The sequence below is a fragment of the Nicotiana sylvestris genome, chromosome 12 (genome assembly GCF_000393655.2).
Source record: "Nicotiana sylvestris chromosome 12, ASM39365v2, whole genome shotgun sequence".
Taxonomy (NCBI): Eukaryota; Viridiplantae; Streptophyta; class Magnoliopsida; order Solanales; family Solanaceae; genus Nicotiana; species Nicotiana sylvestris.
Window position 1 is genome coordinate 126,258,534 of NC_091068.1, and position 19,693 is coordinate 126,278,226.

The window sequence follows — 19,693 nt, forward strand, 5'->3', positions numbered from 1 at the left end:
ATAAATAAGCCGAATATGACAATTGAGCGACCGTGCTAGAACCACGGAACTCGGGAATGCCTAACACCTTCTCCCGGGTTAACAGAATTCCTTATCCGGATTTCTGGTGCGCAGACTGTAATATGGAGTCATTTTTTTCTCGATTCGGGATTAAAATTGGTGACTTGGGACACCCTAAATCTCCCAAGTGGCGACTCTGAAATAAATAAGCAAATCCCGTTTCGATTGTCCTTTAATTGGAAAAAACTCCCTTGTACCCTCTCGGGTACGGAAAAAGGAGGTGTGACACACATATTCCAAATTTGTAATGTTGAAAGGTAAAAATGATGATATCTAATTAAACAAATTACCCAAGTTTTAAAGAATCAATCAATTGGAGTGAGGTAACTTAGAGGTCTAATTTTAATTCTAACTTCAAACCATTGGATGTTGAAACTAGACTGCCATTGTAATTAAAATGATCTACTGGACCTGATTTTATTTGACATGTATTTGAACACATAATAACTGATAACCAAACTAAAATGAACAGAATATCATTGACTACATTACTACACAAAACTGCTCAGCTATACCAAATGAGAATCAAATTACATAAGAATAGTATATGGCATGTTCTAATTACAATTAGTGAAAAGAAAAGAAAAGCTATATTAAGACTTCAAACTTCCATTCTTTCATAATGTACATGCTTCCATATTTTCAGCTTACAATAGTCAGTGTATCAGTTGTGTACCTGATATTGGAAAGCAGAAGAAGAGGAAGATCATCAGAAATACAGTAGCACACACACATCAACACAACAGATTCAACAGCACAGCAAAACCAGTGAAACCAGAAATAACAGTAGCAGAAATCCCAGGAATAGATTGAAAACAAGAGAATAACCTAGCAACTCAATAGAACAGGGCTTGAAGAAACAGCAGAAATCCCAGGAAATTCCAAATTCAAACCAAACAATATCTCAAGCAACACAGACAGATGCAAGGAAACAATAGTTCCTGATTTGTCAAACACTCAAGAAAAGCAGCCTGAAACTCTTAATGTAAAAAGTTCAGCCTTAACATTCTAACTTTTAATGTAAAGTTCTGATTTTTCTGAATTTTTCTCTCCTGCAATTCTCACTCTCTTTTCTTTTCTTCAGAAATTTTTCTGGTTCCCTTTTTTGTTCCAGAATTCTTTTCCTCCAATACCCCCTCCTAAAATCAGTCCCCAACCCCTTTTTATACAGCCAAACCTTTCTTTCCACTTACTGCCCGACCCCCTTTTCCACTAAATCAGAATTTTCCACTTAATCAGCCACTAAGGAAAGCTTTTTCCTTATTATCAGCCCCCCACTTCCTTTGGTTCCCCATTACCAAATTAATTAATATCCCACTAACAAAACACTAACACTAAAATATTATTCTAACTGTTTCATTCCTAAATCACCCCTGAAACCCTACTGTTATCACTTCATTACCCTAAACTTTACAAGTCTGAAGTTATATTTGTAAGTTCAAACCTGAAACTCATTTGGTTAAACACCTAAATAACTACAGCTATATCCAATTCACAATCCTATTCAGACACAAAGATTTAGGGCAGAAGAACAGAAGAAAATCGAAATGGTATTAATCAGGGCAATGAGATAAACTATGAAGAACTGAACGAGTAATCTGGTTAAAATAAACAAGACTGAAAATAACATGTTCAATTCATTACACATTTAATCACAGAAGACAAAAAAGAAAAATGGTAAACCCACTGGAAAAAATAACCAAGAATTACTATCATGTTTTTCTCTAATTTTTCGAGCAAGTTAATTGACGACACTTGATTAATCGATTATACAGGCCATAATGCACAACAATTATCAACAATTAATCAGAAAAACAAACATATGTGATTCAAGTATTATTTGACAGAAACAGTGAGTTGTAATACAACCAACTAATTGATAAAATTAATCACTTATACTATACAATTCACAACATATACTTAATCAATGATCAGAAGAATTCGACCAAATAAAAGGTCTATTGGAGATGAGAAGATGAATTGAAAAAGCATGAAAAAATCAATAAAACTAAACTAAACAGATACATAGATAGAAAAATTATAAATACAGAATAAAGGAAAAAGAAAAATACCTCAAAACCTCAGAACTATACGGACCTAGGCTCGAACTCGAATTTGGACATTTTTGAGGTCGAACAAACTTTAATCGAAGTATTCTCAACTGAGAATACCTCGATTAAGGTCTATTAAACCCCAACCCTTCCTTTAATCCGACAGACCCCAAGGTTTGGAATTTTAGGGTTTTGTTTTTTTCCGGATTTAGGGTTTGAACATTTCTAGGCAGATTCGAAGGGAACCAGTGGTGGTTCAGGGGTGAGGGAGGTCTGGGGGTCATCTGGTACGAATTTGGGGTAGGTTGGGGTAGGTTTAGGTTTTGCTCGAATCTTCGATTGAAGATTCGAGAAGTTGTAGGATGATTCGAAGCAAACAATCAACAGATCCGTAACGAGGGTGATCAGGGGATGCCTTGGTATGAGTTTAAGGCGGATTGGGGTAGGTTCAGGCTTTGCTCGAATCTTCAAATGAAGATTCGAGAAGTTTGAGGATGATTCGAAACAAACGGGTACTGGATTTGGATTGGGGGTGGTTAGGAGGTTCAGGGGTGTTATTTTGGTGGCCGGCGGTGTCGTTGCCGCCAGGTTTCAGGCGAAGGGGAGCTAGGGCGGCTAGGGTTTGGGGGGGCGGCATCGTCTTAGAGACGATGATGAACAGGAAGACGAGGAGGGGTGTTTGGTTAGGGGCTGGGTTAGGAGGTTGAGTTTATATAGGGGAAGGGTGGATTGATCTTGGCCGTTCGATCAAAAGAGATCGAAGGTCCAGATCAATTCACTTAACTCAAACAGTGTCGTTTGGAGTAATACTAGGGCGGTCCGGGTATTGGAGTGACAGGTCGGGGGTCGGGTTTGGTCAAGGCTTTGGGACCGTTTGATCAGTTGAGATCAACGGTCCAGATTGAGACGCCTGAAACGACGTCGTTTGATAAAGGCTGGAGACGGGTTGGGTTGGACCTGGACATGGGGTGTGATTTTTTGGGCCTGAAATGGTCCAGAATTGGCCAGTCCGTTTTCTTATATTTTCAACTCTTCTCATTTTCTTCTTTTAATTAATTAACAAAAATTCTAAAATAAATTATAAAAAAACAAAATTAAACTACAAAAATATCAATTAACTCTTAACAACAATTATACCACAAGTTAAAACATTTAATTAAAAATAAACTCACACCATGGCACATTTAAATGACAAAATTATAACAATTACATATTTTTGTGATTTTCCCTCTTTTAAAACCAAATTATGGTTCTAATTAAAATAAAAAATAAAAAATCCTAAGTGCACATGCCGCATATTTTTTATTAATTCAATCAATTATAACAGGATAAACATTCACTGACAAAAACACAAATAATTATCCAAAAATGCCACGCAAATCCTAAAATTTGTATACCAAGAAAATTTTGTTTTATTTTTTGATTTCTTTTGGAGTAATTTTTGTGAAGCAAAAATCACGTGCTCACACTTACTATTATTAAATATATCTTCTCCTAATATTTATAATTATTATCTTCAACTCAACTTCAAATTCTAAAAATACTATCGAATTTTCACTTAAGATATACAAACTTTAATATATGTATATAATTTTTTAAAGTTATATTATTGATACGAGGTACACGCGCAAAGCGCGTACCCCAAGACTAGTCAATTATCCAAAAAATAACCTATATAGTATATCTTATTTATCTTTTTCTTTTTAACTTTCATTTTTTTCTTTTTTTAATTATATGTATTACTGTAAGTATTTCTAGCACATAGGATACAAAATTATATATTATTATAATAAAATGATATATTAGTATAATAAAATGGCATATTAGTATTTAATGTTATTATATAAAATACTTGTCACAATAATATACCAAAATGACATATAAATATACCAAATAGGTATATTACTATGTTATGTCTTCCGACACTTACTTCTTATCAATGAATATTATTTTCATGGAACTCCATCAAAAAATTCATTTAAGAAAACATTTGCAAAGACCTAGTTGAAAAAATTAGAAAAATTAAAAAATGACTTATTTATCACGTATACTATTTTATTATATTGTATACTAGAATAGTATAATGTTACTATAACCATGACTTTGGAGTCGTTTGGTAGGGTGTATAAGAATAGTGCAAAATAAGGTGTATTAGTAATGCAAGGATTAGTAATGCATGGGTTAGTAATGCAAACATTAGTTATGCAGATGTTATTTCTTATCTACTGTTTGGTGTGGTGTATTAAATTTTTTAATGCATTGTATAATTTTAAGAAAAATATTTTTTTACAAAAATGCCCTCCATATTATCTAGCTTTAAGGGAACTTCAAGGACAATTTTGTCTTCAACTATGCTAATGCATGCATTAACACCCTTGGTATTACTGTCATGGTTTTCTATGCATTACTTATACATAGGTTAATATCAAGTATGATGTATAACTAATACAAGCATTAGTTATATACAAGTTGAAAAAATGAACCAAACAAGGTATTAGTAATGCACACAACTAATGCTTGCATTATTTTTTCTAATACCTCCTACCAAACGACCCCTAACTTTACACAATAGCACCTAGATGATTCAACAAATAGTAGTCAAAGTATACTATTACAACATATTGTTGCAGTATATTGCATATTATTACAGTATACCATTATAATGTATTGTATACTATAACAATATACTGTTGTAGTATAGCTATATGCTCCTACAATATATTATATATTATAGCGGCATACTGTTGCGTAACTGTGTTCTTCTTCAATTATTACAGTATACCGTTGCAATATAGCTATATAGTCCTATAGTATATTGTATACCGTAGAGGTATACTATTGAGTAATTGTGTTCTTCTTCGATTTTCAGTGGAAAAATTCGATCTCAATCACCTCAAATCAACTTCAAATGAGATCAAATTTCAGTATGAACTTCCAGAAGGTACTATAAGCAATATTTAAAAATACCAACTTTGAATCAAACAAAAAATCTTCAAAATAAAAATTTTAAATTCAAGAGTTTCAAGCCCAACAATGGTGAAAATTCAAATACACACAAAATTCAGATCTGGGAAGTTTAATATATAACCACAATATCACATGGATTCAGAAATATAAATAAATAGACAAAAATATATATTAATATAGAAAGAGGATTTTGTAGTGAAATACATGTAAAATAATATGAAAACTTATCTTTTAAAATTTAAATACAAAAAATATTAAAAACTTTTTGGGTAAATGCATGGGTTTATATTGAATTTTCACCATCCACTAAAAAGACTAAGCTATGGGTGTTTTTGAAAGGGGAAAGGAACGTATAGGGTGTGAGACTCTGCTTGTTTCGAGAAATTTAAAAGGAAAAGGGGGTTGGGTAGGCGGGTAAATAGTTTAGGCCATATAGGTAGGAAAAATAAATTCTTTGGTCTTACGTATTAAAGGATAAATAGTTTAGACTTAATGGGCATAGAGTGAGATTTTCTCATTAAAAATATTATTAGCCTAATCCATCAACCTTTAGTTACACTTTACTCTATTTAAATCTTAAAATGCACAAATATAAAGATTTTTTTGGCATATATAATTTAAATATGCAAACTAAAATGCACAAATAAAAAGTACAACAACAACGAACCTAGTGTATTCCCATAAGGCAAAATACATAAGTTACCCCCTGAACTATGAACCAAATCCCTGTTATACACTTTTTGTGGACGAAAATTACTTTACGCACTCAACCTTTTCAGATTGTGCCTAAGACACACCTCTTTGTCAAAGTGGCAGGTGCGTGTTTTACAAACAAAATAAGGCGTCTGAACTGTAAAAACTATACATCTGATGCTTTATTTAAAGAGTCTAGATTTAATAAAACTTATCCAACAATTAAATGAATTCTCTTTTTGTCCTTTTCCAATATCTTCCTTTTTGTATTTTTCTAAAATAATTTGATTCAAATTGGATATAATATAGATGTTTACTATCCATTTTATCCACTTTCAATTAAGAAATCTGTTAAAATTGTAATAGATCGAGTAAAAATATCTGGAAAAATCGATTCAGGAAGAAATTTTTAACAATGTAGAAGAATTTGTAATAAAATCTTCAAGTGAGATTAGAAGAACAATGTAAAAGAATCTCCTCTTCTTTTTTTCCTTTTCAATGGGGCAGCCATGAAGAAAACCCACTTGTTATATCTGAAAAAATTTCAACAAAAAAAAAATGCATCAGAAGGTAGGAGCAGTTGTTTAGGGTTTCTATTTCTTTTGTTTGAATTGTAAGGTGGAGGTCTGGGTTCTTTGGTGGTCGACGACAATGGAGATAACGAGAAGGCCGTGGAAGGTGAGTAATGGTGGTGGGACGATGAAAACTAGGTTATGTTTTTCATCTATCTATAATTTTTTCTTGAATATGTGTATGTTAATGGATGAAAGATGAAAGAGAAATGTTGATGAATGAAGAGATATGAGCTGAAAAGCTCTAATTGAAGGCACAATGAAGTCCGAAGGAGATGAGTTTCGTTCCATTTTTAAAAAAAAAAAAAAATTGGGTGGGATTTATTTTTCTTTTTCATGTTTTAAGTCAATGACATGTGTCGTTTTATGACTGGTGCGTGATATTACACATGTTTTGAAAAATTGGTCAAGAAAAAGGTGGTGTGTCTTAGGGACACTCTAGAAAGGTTGAGTGTGTAAGGTAATTTTCGTCCGTAAAAAGTGTGTAACATGGATTTGGTCCATAGCTTAGGGGGTAACCTATGTATTTTGCCATTCCCATAAATGGGGTCTAGGGAGGGTAGTGTGTACGCAGACCTTACCCCTACCTTATAAAGATAGGAAGTTATTTTCGATAGACCATCGGCTCAAGGCACAATGGAGATAAGGCAACAATACATTAAGGTAACATGCACGAATGACACAACATATAATAGTAAAGAATCATGAATAAGATAACACAAAAATAGTCCTAGTACTACTGGTAAGCCTAGGAGTAACACACTACTAATTGTCAACCTTCAACCCTAATCCTTGACCTCCACGTCTTTCTATTGTGGGTCATATCCTCGATAAGCTGGAGCAATGACATGTCCTGCCTAACAACCTCTCCCTAATACTTCTTAGTTTCTCAGACCCGTAATGGACAACCTCTCACACCTCCTGATCAGAGCATTTATGTCTCTCCCCTCCACTTGCCCAAACCATCTTAGCCTCGACTCCCGTAACTTGTCCTCCACAGATATTTTTGATATTTTATGAAATAAAAAATACGAACAAAAATGCACACAAATATGAAAAAAAAGAGCAAAGATTTGAGAAACTAATTAAGACAACAATTATTAGTAGATGTGAAAGTGGTGCAAAAATTAGGCATTCACCGCGATTAAACAATAAAATATTTTTTTATTGCTAGAAAAAGAGAAGTCATTACGACCATGACAAAAAAAAAAGTTACTCTATTACGAAATTTATACTTTCGCAATAAAAAAATCAAAAGAAAGTAATTTCGTAGCCGGTTTAAGTTTAAACCGGTTTTGCGCACTCTACTCTTCGCCCACTTCCAGTAGAACACTGCTTAATGAACTTTGTCAGATCTATTTCTCACTCGAAGAGTGAAAATTCAACAACTCGTCGCCATTAGCTATGGCGATTAGAGCTTTTCTTCTCCTATTAATCTTATTCTCTTCGTCTTATTATGCCGTCGCTCTTTATGAAGATCAAGTTGGCCTCATGGACTGGTAAATTTAACTCTAAATTTGCATAAATATGGATTGAATTTGTTGGCGACATTGATAGTTGAACTAGTGAAGCTTAATTTGTGTAAAATACGAATTATTTAGTATCGCTGGAATAAAGGGAAATAGTAATTAATTTGAGATTGATTAATTGTTGAACAATTGTTTATGCAGGCATCAACAATACATTGGAAAAGTGAAAAATGCAGTTTTTCAAACCCAGAAGGCTGGTAGGAAGCGAGTTGTAGTATCTACCGAAGAGAATGTCATTGCTTCTCTGGATCTTCGCCACGGCGAGATTTGTGAGTTGATTATGTTCTGTTCACATAATTCAATGCTAATTATATTCAATTTGATGCAAATTTATTACGTTAGTACTTTGTTTATTTAATGGCATCTTGTGGAGGAAATTTGATATTTTGACTTTGTTTTATATCTTGTTATGTGCAGTTTGGAGGCATGTTTTGGGGGACAATGACACCATTGATGCGATTGACATCTCCATGGGAAAATGTAATAGCTTTGCATCGTTTTCTCTTTCTTTTTATTTTTCACTTATTATGAATTGGTTGGTAATTGGGATTTTTATTTTTAATAGTATATGAATTGCTGAATAAACATTTTTTCTTGTATCTCGAGCAAGCACACACTTACATGAGTTACATGTAACATGCAGCTATAGAAAGTTTTGTAACTTATAAACTCTCCTTTTGTATCATGTGGGAAGTGTTTTTGTTACAAGACAAGTTATGAAATCAGTCAATTCATGCCTTAAGGTATCATCTAACCATTTGAACTAACCTTAAGTGTGTACACCTAACAATATCCACCAGTGGATTACTTGGGATAAACACGGAACAAGTTCTCAAGTCGCACTTGAGTGTAGAGTAGATGTATCCTCACTATAGCATGTCATTAAACTGAATGAGAAAGAGATTTACTTTAAACTTAGGAATAGAACTAGAATGCAAAGATGATTCAAATGCGTAATCGGATGATAAAAAACAATGATAACTCATAAAGGTATAAATAGGCGAACATTACGAGTAAAACGAATACCTTTTCAAACTGCCACCATGGAATATGGACAGGACAAGTCGGCAGAGAAGAAAGATATGATGCTGGGCGCAAATCCTCTGGGCCTCAGGTGGTTGGCTGGCAATGATTATTTGGTTTAAGAGTGGTGGTTCTGTGGGAGGAGATATAGGAGAGGTAATAATAGAATGTCCGAAAGGTGGTGCACGTAAAAAGACACCAAGATGGTTAGAAGAAGAAAAAGGTGTGAAGTAAAGGTTAAAATAGCAGACATAATGCATAATGAACATTTGGTGAGTAGAAGGTGACATCCTTTCTTGACATCCCTTCTGAACTCTAGAATAACCAAGATATACACACTTTGATCATGGGGCTTAATTTTGAATGGCAGAGGAAGGCCTATGATTAATCATATAATATGATGTCAGAACTTGATTCCCAATGTGGAACACTTACGCTACATGTACCTATTTATGGTTTAGGTATTTACACTTAGCTATCTAACGATGAAGTCTTCCTTTATCACCTTCCTTAAAAGGAGATGTTATTGTAAACTTGATTTTAGATCTCAATCCTAATGTGAGTGCCAGTGATTGGTGAGACTTTTTCACTGAATAACTTACCATTACTTTATTTCCTATGGTCAAGTGAGTCCCTTAACCTGGAAAATACTCTTGAAGAAAGGACATTTTCAGATTGTTTATGCCAGACCTAGTAGCTATAATTTCTTGTTATTAGTCTTTATTAAGAAGTACACTTTCTAATATATTTTATTGTATTTGCGAATAGCTTGAAGAAAATGATTAAAAGTTAGGACTCTGTCACTTTCTTTCTGCACAAGTCAGATGGATAATATTGGAAGTCGAATTTGGACCTTCTGCTCTGTTTTCTTTTTAGAATAAGAACATGATAGACACGAGCATTTTAATAAATGAAAGTGTAAATTCTACTGTGGTTGAACATTCACTATGTGTCTATTAACTTAGTTTTCTCTTTTAGAAAGTTTCTTGTCTTCATCACGCGATTATTCTGATCTGAGCTTCTTTGGGTCTATTTTTAAGTTGGAATTTAATAAGTAGTAATGATGAAACATTCTGTTGGCTACGCTAATTGTTGCAACACTCTATTGTGTTATCAAAATAATCTTTTTGGGTATTACTTTAAAAGAAAATTATTGTCGAAATTAAATCTACTAGTTACCAGGCCATTTATCTCTTTGCAGATGTTATCACCCTATCATCAGGGGGAAGTATCTTAAGAGCTTGGAACCTTCCTGATGGCCAGATGGTGTGGGAGTCGTTCCTTCGTGGATCAAAGCCCTCCAGGTCATTGTTATGGACTCCAGTAAGTACGGAATTTTATTTTTCTATTTTTTCCTCTTACGAGTATTCTTGGCATGTGTAGAGCATCGAAAATTGTACCCTTTGCACTGCTGCAGTTAGACACGATTTAAAGTGTTAGAACCTTTAAGTAAGATACTTGAAGAAATGTGATTTCCATGTTAGCTTAAGGCCAGAAGTGAACACGATGCACAAATCTTTTGTTTTCTTTTTCCAGACGAACTTGAAAGCTGACAAGGACAATGTGATTCTTGTGTATGGCAATGGTTGCCTGCATTCTCTTTCGAGCATTGACGGTGACATTCTCTGGAAGAAGGATTTATCACATAAAAGGTTTGACAACTTACTGCAACTCATAGACCGTCTTCCTGTTTAATCTTAAAAAATGTTGATCATATATGTGCTCCTCCAATTGCAGCATTGATATTCAACATTTGATTCATCCAGAAGGAAGTGAGACAATTTATGCTATAGGAGTTGGTGATTTGTCCCAGTTTGAAGCATATATAATCAATGTTAGGAATGGTGAACTGCTGAAGCACAGCAGTATGTCATTTCCTGGTGGATTTTCTGGTGATATATCTCTGGTCGCAAGTGACAAAGCAGTGGTGCTGGACTCTTCTGGGTCAAGTTTAGTCTCTATAAGCTTCACCGAGGGAGAAATAAAATTTCAGCAGGTGGACATCGCCAATCTTGTTCAGCACATCTCAGGCTCGGCAGTGCTATTGCCTTCTAAACTTGAGGGAATGGTTGCTGTGAAAATTGGGAAATCTTTGTCATTCATCAAAGTAACCAATGAAGGAAGATTGGAGGCGGTGGATACAATTCCTCATGTTGAAGCTGTAAGTGATTCTTTGCCTTTTTCAGAAGGCCAAAGCGGTTTTGGGCTGATTCAGCATGATGGTACGGATATTCATCTCACAATAAAGACTGGTAATGATTGGAAGAGCCATTTACTGGAAGAAAGTTTCAAAGTGGATCAACATAGGGGACTTGTCCACAAGGTTTTCATCAACAACTATATCCGAACAGACCGAACATATGGATTTAGGGCTTTGATTGTCATGGAAGACCATTCGCTGCTATTGATGCAACAGGGTGCGATTGTTTGGAATAGAGAAGATGGGCTTGCATCTATTATAGATGTAACAACCTCAGAATTGCCCGTAGAGAAGGATGGGGTCTCTGTCGCAAAAGTGGAGCATAGCCTCTTTGAATGGCTCAAGGTACAAAGCTCCTAGAAGGCTAGAACTGTTTCGAAATTAAGCATATATAGAAGGCATCACAGCTTTTGATTCATAATTTTTCATATAAATACACAAATATCATTGTTATTTTAACAAAATGTATGTTGATCCCTAACAATAAAAAAAATGTTATGTTGATCCTTGATACTTTAGCTTCCTTATTTTCCAAGACTTTGGTTTGGGCCTTATGTTTAACTCCCTTATGAGTTGGTCATAACATCTTATATCATCTATTTGTTAATTTTAAGGTCGTAAGATTGTGCAAGATGTATAATGAATCTTTTTTATACTTATTATCCTTGATATAGAAACATAACAATGCAAGTGGTACTTATGGTCTATGATCTCTCTTGCAGTGTGTTTAAATTGCTGATATCTTTGACACCGATTTTCTATTTTGTTATACCTGACTTTGTGTCTCTTCTATCTCGTTCTTTTGTTGGAAGGGACATCTGCTGAAACTTAAAGGGACCCTAATGCTTGCCACCCCTGATGATATAGCAGTGATTCAGAGACTGAGGTTACAAAGTGCTGAGAAAAGCAAGATGACTCGAGACCACAATGGGTTTAGGAAACTACTCATTGTACTTACGCGAGCAGGAAAACTTTCTGCTATTCACACAGGAGACGGGCGAATTGTTTGGTCTCTCTTACTGAATGCTTTTCGTAAATCAGTGACATGTGAAAATCCCAGGGGGCTCAAGATACATCAGTGGCAGGTGCCGCATCATCATGCATTAGATGAGAACCCATCAGTCCTTGTGGTTGGCACTTGTGGACTTAATTCAGATGCATCTGGAATTCTCTCTTTTATTGATGTTTACAAAGGCGAGGAGCTTAATTACCTAGCAACTCTTCATTCTATTGCACAAGTTATTCCACTGCCATTTACGGATTCCATCGAGCAGCGCCTGCACCTGCTAATAGATGCTGAGGGGTATGGCCACCTGTTTCCCAGAACTCCCGAGGCAATTAGCATTTTTCAGGAGGAGTTGGGAAACATATATTGGTACTCAGTTGAAGTAAATAATAATGTCTTAAGGGGACATGCGGTGAAGAAGAATTGCGTATCTGAGATAGGTGATGACTACTGTTTTGAATCCAGTGACCTTTGGTCTGTTGTATTCCCCTCGGATTCAGAAAGGATCATCGCAACCTCAACAAGAAAACTAAATGAGGTATTCTTTTGCGTTTTTCTTTATTCTTTTAATATCAATTGAAAATATTTGCTGCTGATGGCTACTATGATTGGAGACTGTTCCGAAAGTTGCTTTATGTTTCTAATGTTTAACTAGGTCTGACGGGAGACATTGATGTATCCCATGACACTGTTTCCTGTTTCCTCTTTTTTCCTTTCGTGAAATATATGCCCCTTCATCTTTCAGATTGGATTTACTAGCTAAGTTATCGTGTAATGATTTGGTTGCTTTAAAACGTATTTCTAATTTTATATGTGATTTCCCAACAAGTTTGGGATTGAGACAGAGTTGATTCATTGATATGAATATTTGCAATTTACTTTGTATTATCCTTTTAGCTATCTGTGCCTCATGACATTGATTGGTTAGTGGCCCTTGGCTGACCATCTGCGTATGCTAGTCGGTTGGCTACAACCTCTCTCTTTCAGTTACGGGTGTGATGATAACATATGTGTTTATTGGTCCTATTGCATCTGATTTTACTTCAATTATCTGCTGCGTTGGAAGAGGATTTTGTAACTTCAGTACTAATAAAGCATCAGAAGATGGGCTGCTTAAGGGATGAGATGCAGGGAAACTATCAGGGATTCTTTGGTATGAAATTAGAAGCTTGAAAGGTAAAAAAATGTGAGGATGATGGTATAATAGTTTTTGATATAGAAAGGGATGGGATGAAGGATTTTCAGGCTCATTAATCTTGCCAGGACGAACTGCTAACTTTGAGAAATCTAGTCCAGTTCTGGGGACAGAGAGGAAGAGGAAGTTGAATCCAGGCAATTGTGAAGGGCCTTAATTCTTATACTTAATAGTTTTTGAGCACCAATGTGTTAACTTGGAGATGAAGAATTCTTTTCATAGTATGATCAATGATGATAAGCTTGGTTCCCAAGGAAACTTGGGAGCCTAAACTTTCAGTTCACTTTCTGTTGACTCGTCTAAATCTCGGTCAATAGAATCCATTCATCACCCATTTACATGAAAAATGACGTAAAGGAGTTAAGTTTTTGACAGCTACTAGTACAGCCAAATGTAATTATTAAAAGATCTATGCAACAACAAATGTGGAAGTTATCTTGAGTGCATACTGACACCGTAGTTTTTATTTTGCGACTTTTAGGTGGTTATCGTGGTCCTTCGTTAGGTGTAGGTATTATTGAACCATATAATAATAATAGAAAAAAGATCACGTGTTTATGTAGCTCTAGTTTCTTACCAGGCCTTCTTTAACCTATCCAGCTCTTGATGCTGAATTTGTACATTGTAATACACTCTCTGATGTTATTCTTTCAGGTGGTTCATACACAAGCTAAGGTAACATCGGACCAGGATGTGTCTTACAAATATATATCTAAGAATCTTCTGTTTGTGGCCACTGTTACACCCAAATCTACTGGTGAGATTGGCTCAGTAATTCCAGAAGATTCCTGGCTGTTTGTTTATCTTGTTGACACGGTAACTGGCCGTGTACTGCACCGGATGTCTCATCATGGCTCGCAGGGACCTGTCCATGCTGTAAGTTTGCCTTGCTCTCCATTTATCAGCACTTGTGAAGATATTAGTTAGCATACTATCTTCACCATCTTTACTTTCAAATCAACTGAGCATTGTGACACATTTCTTTGTCTCTGAAGGTCTTTAGTGAGAATTGGGTTGTCTACCACTACTTCAACCTGCGAGCACATAGATACGAAATGTCTGTCATTGAGATCTATGATCAGTCTCGAGCGGTACATTTTGCTTCTGAAATATATTTTTCTTGTTCTCGTTGGTCGTGCATTTTTCCATATCTAAATTTGTAACTATCTGTAGGATAACAAAGATGTGTTGACGCTTGTGTTGGGAAAACACAATCTCACAGCAGCTCTCTCTTCCTACTCACGTCCTGAAGTGATAACTAAATCTCAATCGTACTTTTTCTCACATTCTGTGAAAACAATGGCAGTGACTGCAACAGCAAAAGGCATTACTTCCAGGCAGCTGCTTATTGGTACAATTGGGGATCAGGTTAGATTTACTAATTGTTTGTCTAAATATTTTTGCCTTCCTATAACAACTCTACTATTATTCATTTGGATAAGTTTGAACTTTCTCAATTGCTGTGCATCTCTGTTATGCTATAAATGCAATTTCAAGGAGACGCTTTTCTTAGCCTTTTCCAGGGAGACCCGTGATTTTTGTTTCCTTGTCTACATATACATTTAATGCTTCATCTATTGATATAATTCAGGTTTTGGCACTTGACAAGCGTTTTCTAGATCCTCGAAGAACAGTGAACCCTACTCAAGCTGAAAAAGAGGAGGGGATTATACCTCTTACCGACTCATTGCCAATTATGCCACAGGTGAGAACTTTCTTTCTGAACTTCTTGCAAGGCAAAGATGGAGTTTTCTTGAGCAAAGTAAAGTTGCATATCTTTGAGGCCAATATTTGATAGGCAAGGAGAAGATGTCATATGTATATGCTCTTGGTAAGAAGCAACATATTTGCTTCAATTAAAGTGATAAGTTGGTTGAATCTGTATCTCTAGGTCTCTATATATACACTTGGTTTTATTCTGGGTAATCCGATCATTTTCACTGTGTTACCTGACCAAGTGTATCAAAGGCTGAAGGCCAAACTTTCACTAACCATCATCCAGCTTTCCAATCTCATGGTTCGGTTAAGATGGCATTCCCATTCATCATGTAGTCCTAGATAGAAGTGCATTCTTTCTGATTATCCTCTTGTGTAAACTGAGCCCAAGCAATTGATATTGAATGTTCTTCTAGATTAGGGACCTGATTTTGAGTACTCTAGCTGCACTTCGAGAATGACTAGAGTCTCTTTGGGACATCCCTCTTGCTGACAACTTTATCTAAAGTCAGATGAGACACAGTCTAGCGACCATTTCTCAGATTCACTAATGCAGCCAGTTTGACTAGTCTAAATCATTATGACATCACCACATCATAATGAAATTTATGAATTCCTATGTAAAATAAATAATAATTCACAGGGTATAACAATGCAATGTATCTAAGGAAAAGAAGTTAACTAATCACTAGAGCACCTTGTACTGCAGCTAATATGACTCAGCAAACATGGCTAGAAATAAAAAAGTCTTGCAATGTTTCTAGCATAAAAAGGAAAGAAAACTCCTACCGTTCCAGAAGTCTTGGTCAATGTATTAAATCGCTCTTTCATTAGAATAATTCAGACTTTGCTAGTTTGTGTGGTATATGCATGCATTTGATATCTTTTGTAGCAAAAGAAATTTCAAGCTACTTTATCAACAAACGGAAAAAAAAAAATTCAAGCTAGTAAATAGACTCATTCACAGTGATGTTACGTAGATTCGTTTTACATTTTTTATAGTAAAAGAAATATCAAGATATTTACATCCTTCACAGTGATGGAACATGGATTTTTCTTTGATGATATCCGAGCAAGTTTTGATGGTCTATGTGCCAATGATGATAGAAAGATTCCTAGAAAGATCTATCTCATATCATTTGTAGGAAAGAATTTTCGATGTATTACATCTTACTTTCTATACTGGTTGGAAGAACTTTTTTGGCCCTTCAAACTTCTCTGTATACCTAACTGCATAATAAATACATGCTGATTTGCATGTACTAATTCAGGCATCTCAGAAGTTCTTTTTGATCCTTGTTTCCATCGGACGTTACTATCAATGTTGGTTCTTCATATTGATTTTGATGGATACTCCTGCAGGCTTATGTCACGCATGCCCTTAAAGTGGAAGGCCTTAGAAACATAATAACTGTACCAGCAAAGCTGGAGTCAACCACCCTTGTCTTTGCTCATGGAGTGGATCTCTTTTTCACTCGGCTCGCTCCTTCAAGGACCTATGACTCTCTTACTGAAGATTTCAGTTATGCATTGCTCCTCATTACGATAGTTGCCTTGGTTATAGCAATTTTTGTAACATGGATTTGGTCTGAGAGGAAAGAGTTAGAGGAGAAGTGGCGGTGACTATCCATATGCTACTCCACTATCTTCTGCCCTGTAATATTTAAGTCCTAACATTTTCTTGTTGCTTATTTCATCATAGATAGGAAGTTAGGGGTAGGCTGTTTATCTGTTATTTATCAGGTATAGAGATTTTGTAACAGAAACCTATCTTTACACATAACTAGGTTGTTAGCAGTAACATTTTGTTATGACAAGCACATGAGTTGACATAGAAACTCTTTCTTGTATGGGCATGATGGAGCCGAAGGACTTTGCATTTTGTTAGATGCTTTTGCATAGACTCAAACTTTGTCGACTATCATGCACTGATATTGTGTTCTTTATTGAACTCTGGTTTTATCCGAACATTTTCCACCGGGCTTCAAGCCTTTTGCTCATCATGTCTCAATTTCTGTGCTATGCGTAAACTCATGTCCAATTGTAGAGGCAGAGTATGTCAAGAGAGTCATTGTCTGCTGTGTTTTAGCTGCCTTTTTAGCCTTGTTCAAGGGATGCGCCCTATGCATATTTGCTATTTTCTGAAAACTACTTCCAGATAATTTGACCAAAGTATTGAAAGTTGAAATTGAAACACTAATTCTTGAAAATAAGTCATGTGCCTGTGATAGTTACCAAATGATAGTGTTCAATGTTCATGCTTTATATTATAGCTTCTAAAACTGTCAGTACTGAAGCTTTGTCGAAAACGTTTCAAAAACCATTGTCAAAAACGTTTATCACAGATAATTACCACCATTGTCTTTTGACCTAGTTTCTCTTCTTTTTTCTATTTTAATTTTTACTAGTCGCAATTCAAAAAGAAGGTAAAAAGAAAGAAAGGTAAAAGATAAAAGTGATTGTTATTTCATATCAATTAATCATAAAGCTTCGGAACAACTCTGATATATGCATTATCGATTCAGTTCAGCACACTGGTTATTGGTAAGATTAATCTGAATTTATATTCAATTTCGTTCTTAGTTTTGCAGATTCACAAATTAAGAACTACGTGAAATTTGGCTTTCTGCAATTCATGAGGAAACCATCATTCATCAAACCAATAAATATTCTATGAAACACACGCCTAAAAGCATCGCTAATATAAAGCTTACAATGTAATTAAACATGAGTCAAAAAGAAATATAAACCCCTGCAAAATTTATTCAAAACAACTAGAGTACATTACAAAATCAGTTCATCTACATCAGGTAAAGGAAACCTCAAAATTGCAGCAATTCCTGTCAACTCAGCAAGTCTTTGTCCTACATCTTGATTAAATTGGACTACTGTCCCACCAGCTTTCTTAATTGATTTTTCCATCACTAAGTACTTTTGTGTCACCTTATTGTCCTCATTTTTCAAGATTTCCTTAGTAATTAAAAGGGTCTCAACTGCCATCAACTCATGTGCATATTCCACATCTTTAGTACCATAACATGCCCTTTTAGAATTCGTCGAAACCAAATTCATGAATTCATCCAACACCTTTGTGTCCATTGCACTCTTTGTATCCTTCATCATACTCATCACAATCTTATCGTGCAATATCTCCTTCACATTATTCTTATTCACCAAAAGTATACGCGACTTGTTATTCTCTATTGATTTTATCTTCGACCTCTGTGCCTCTAACAACAAGTAAACTCGAAATTCATTTTTTATTGATTCACAACTCGCAATAACCACATAAGGAATAATATCCATGTCTATATGCTTCCTAAATGAAACGAAAATATTCTCGAAAAACCTCTTAGAACCGGAGTTACTTTTAGTAATTTTATCACCTTGTATTGTTGCACTTTGTCCAACCAAGAAAACCTGAGCCAATCCTTCCTTCATTAATATCAAAATTGCACTTTTTCCTTAGTTATTGGTCACTTCTCATTTTGGCCCTTACAATAATTCAATATACATATTTAATCATGAATTAATTACAAAATGCATTATTTGTCTCTTATATAGGAAATATGTTATATCGGATGACACGACAACAACACCATAAAAGATATACTTACCGACAACATACAACAAGAGCGGCCTAGCTACAAAATTATGAAACAATAAATAATTTTGAAGACTCACAAGCAAAATGGTAAGGAGAAAATAGGGATGGATTCATTGTCCTCGAGCTTTGAAGGCTGCAGCTAGGCGTGTTCGTCGGTCGGTATGGTACAATTTTTAGACATTTCGGTTAAGTATTTTGGTATTCTGTTTCTTAAAATGCTATACCAATACCATACCTAATTAAATTCGGTATAGATTTCGGTTTATTCGGTATGAATATTAACTAGTGCATAGAGTACTCAAAAGTACAAAACTAAAAATGTTTGTTGACAAAAGTTTTGTCCGAAACCAGCAAATATCAACCCAGAGAGAGAAACTGTACATACAGGAATAAATTTGATCAATAGAAATATCTTGTTACTTGCTTAAAGTTAATTGATTAACTTGGAGAATAAAGGAAAGTAAAATTTTAGATTTCTTATATCTATATTATAATTAATAATATGTGTATTGTGTAATATAATATATATTTTGGTACGGCATCGGTATTTCGATATCTCATTTTAAAATACCAAATACTAAATTTTTTTAAAACTTAAACCAAATGCCATACCGAATACCAAATACTAAATTTTTCGATTTCGGTACGGTAATTTAATATTTACCAAATTATGTCCAGCCCTAGTTGCAGCCGGTCTTAAGAGTTGAAACCATACATAATCATATAAACAATAAATATCATTTTTTAAAATAAAGATATCTATTCGTTTAAAATACGCTTGCGCATCATGTCCAAAACACCCTATCAATCACTGGTAACACATTACAGATTCAAAAATTCATATCAATTCGTTTAAAAAATTATAAAATTTCTTACTTTTGACGGGCCAATTTTAGAGCCCGTTTGGATGAGCTTATTTTAATTGACTTTTAAGTCAAAATAGCTTTTAAGTCATAAGTTCAGAAGTCTAACTTTTGGCTTTTGGCTTGTTTTTGTCATTTTAGCTTAAAAACAAGAGTCCGGAACCTAAATATTTTTTTTTGGACTCAAATTACCTTACCAGGTGTTTTAAAA

General features: G+C 34.8%; 2 protein-coding genes across 2 annotated transcripts; one reads left to right on the top strand and one right to left on the bottom strand.

Moving 5' to 3' along the window:
• Window positions 1-7,661: 7,661 nt before the first annotated feature.
• On the top strand, window positions 7,662-17,012 carry LOC104211725 (uncharacterized). The gene is made up of 12 exons (XM_009760822.2): window positions 7,662-7,842; window positions 8,014-8,141; window positions 8,290-8,352; window positions 10,097-10,218; window positions 10,432-10,547; window positions 10,633-11,440; window positions 11,908-12,639; window positions 13,951-14,172; window positions 14,292-14,387; window positions 14,470-14,664; window positions 14,888-15,001; window positions 16,375-17,012. Exons 1-12 carry the CDS (start codon window positions 7,748-7,750, stop codon window positions 16,633-16,635), a joined length of 2,952 nt encoding a protein of 983 aa, XP_009759124.1. The 5' UTR covers window positions 7,662-7,747; the 3' UTR covers window positions 16,636-17,012.
• Window positions 17,013-17,796: 784 nt separating this feature from the next.
• Window positions 17,797-18,453, bottom strand: LOC104211726 (protein PELOTA 1-like). The gene has a single exon (XM_009760823.1). The coding sequence runs from the start codon at window positions 18,451-18,453 to the stop codon at window positions 17,797-17,799; it is 657 nt and encodes a 218-aa protein (XP_009759125.1).
• Window positions 18,454-19,693: the final 1,240 nt, after the last annotated feature.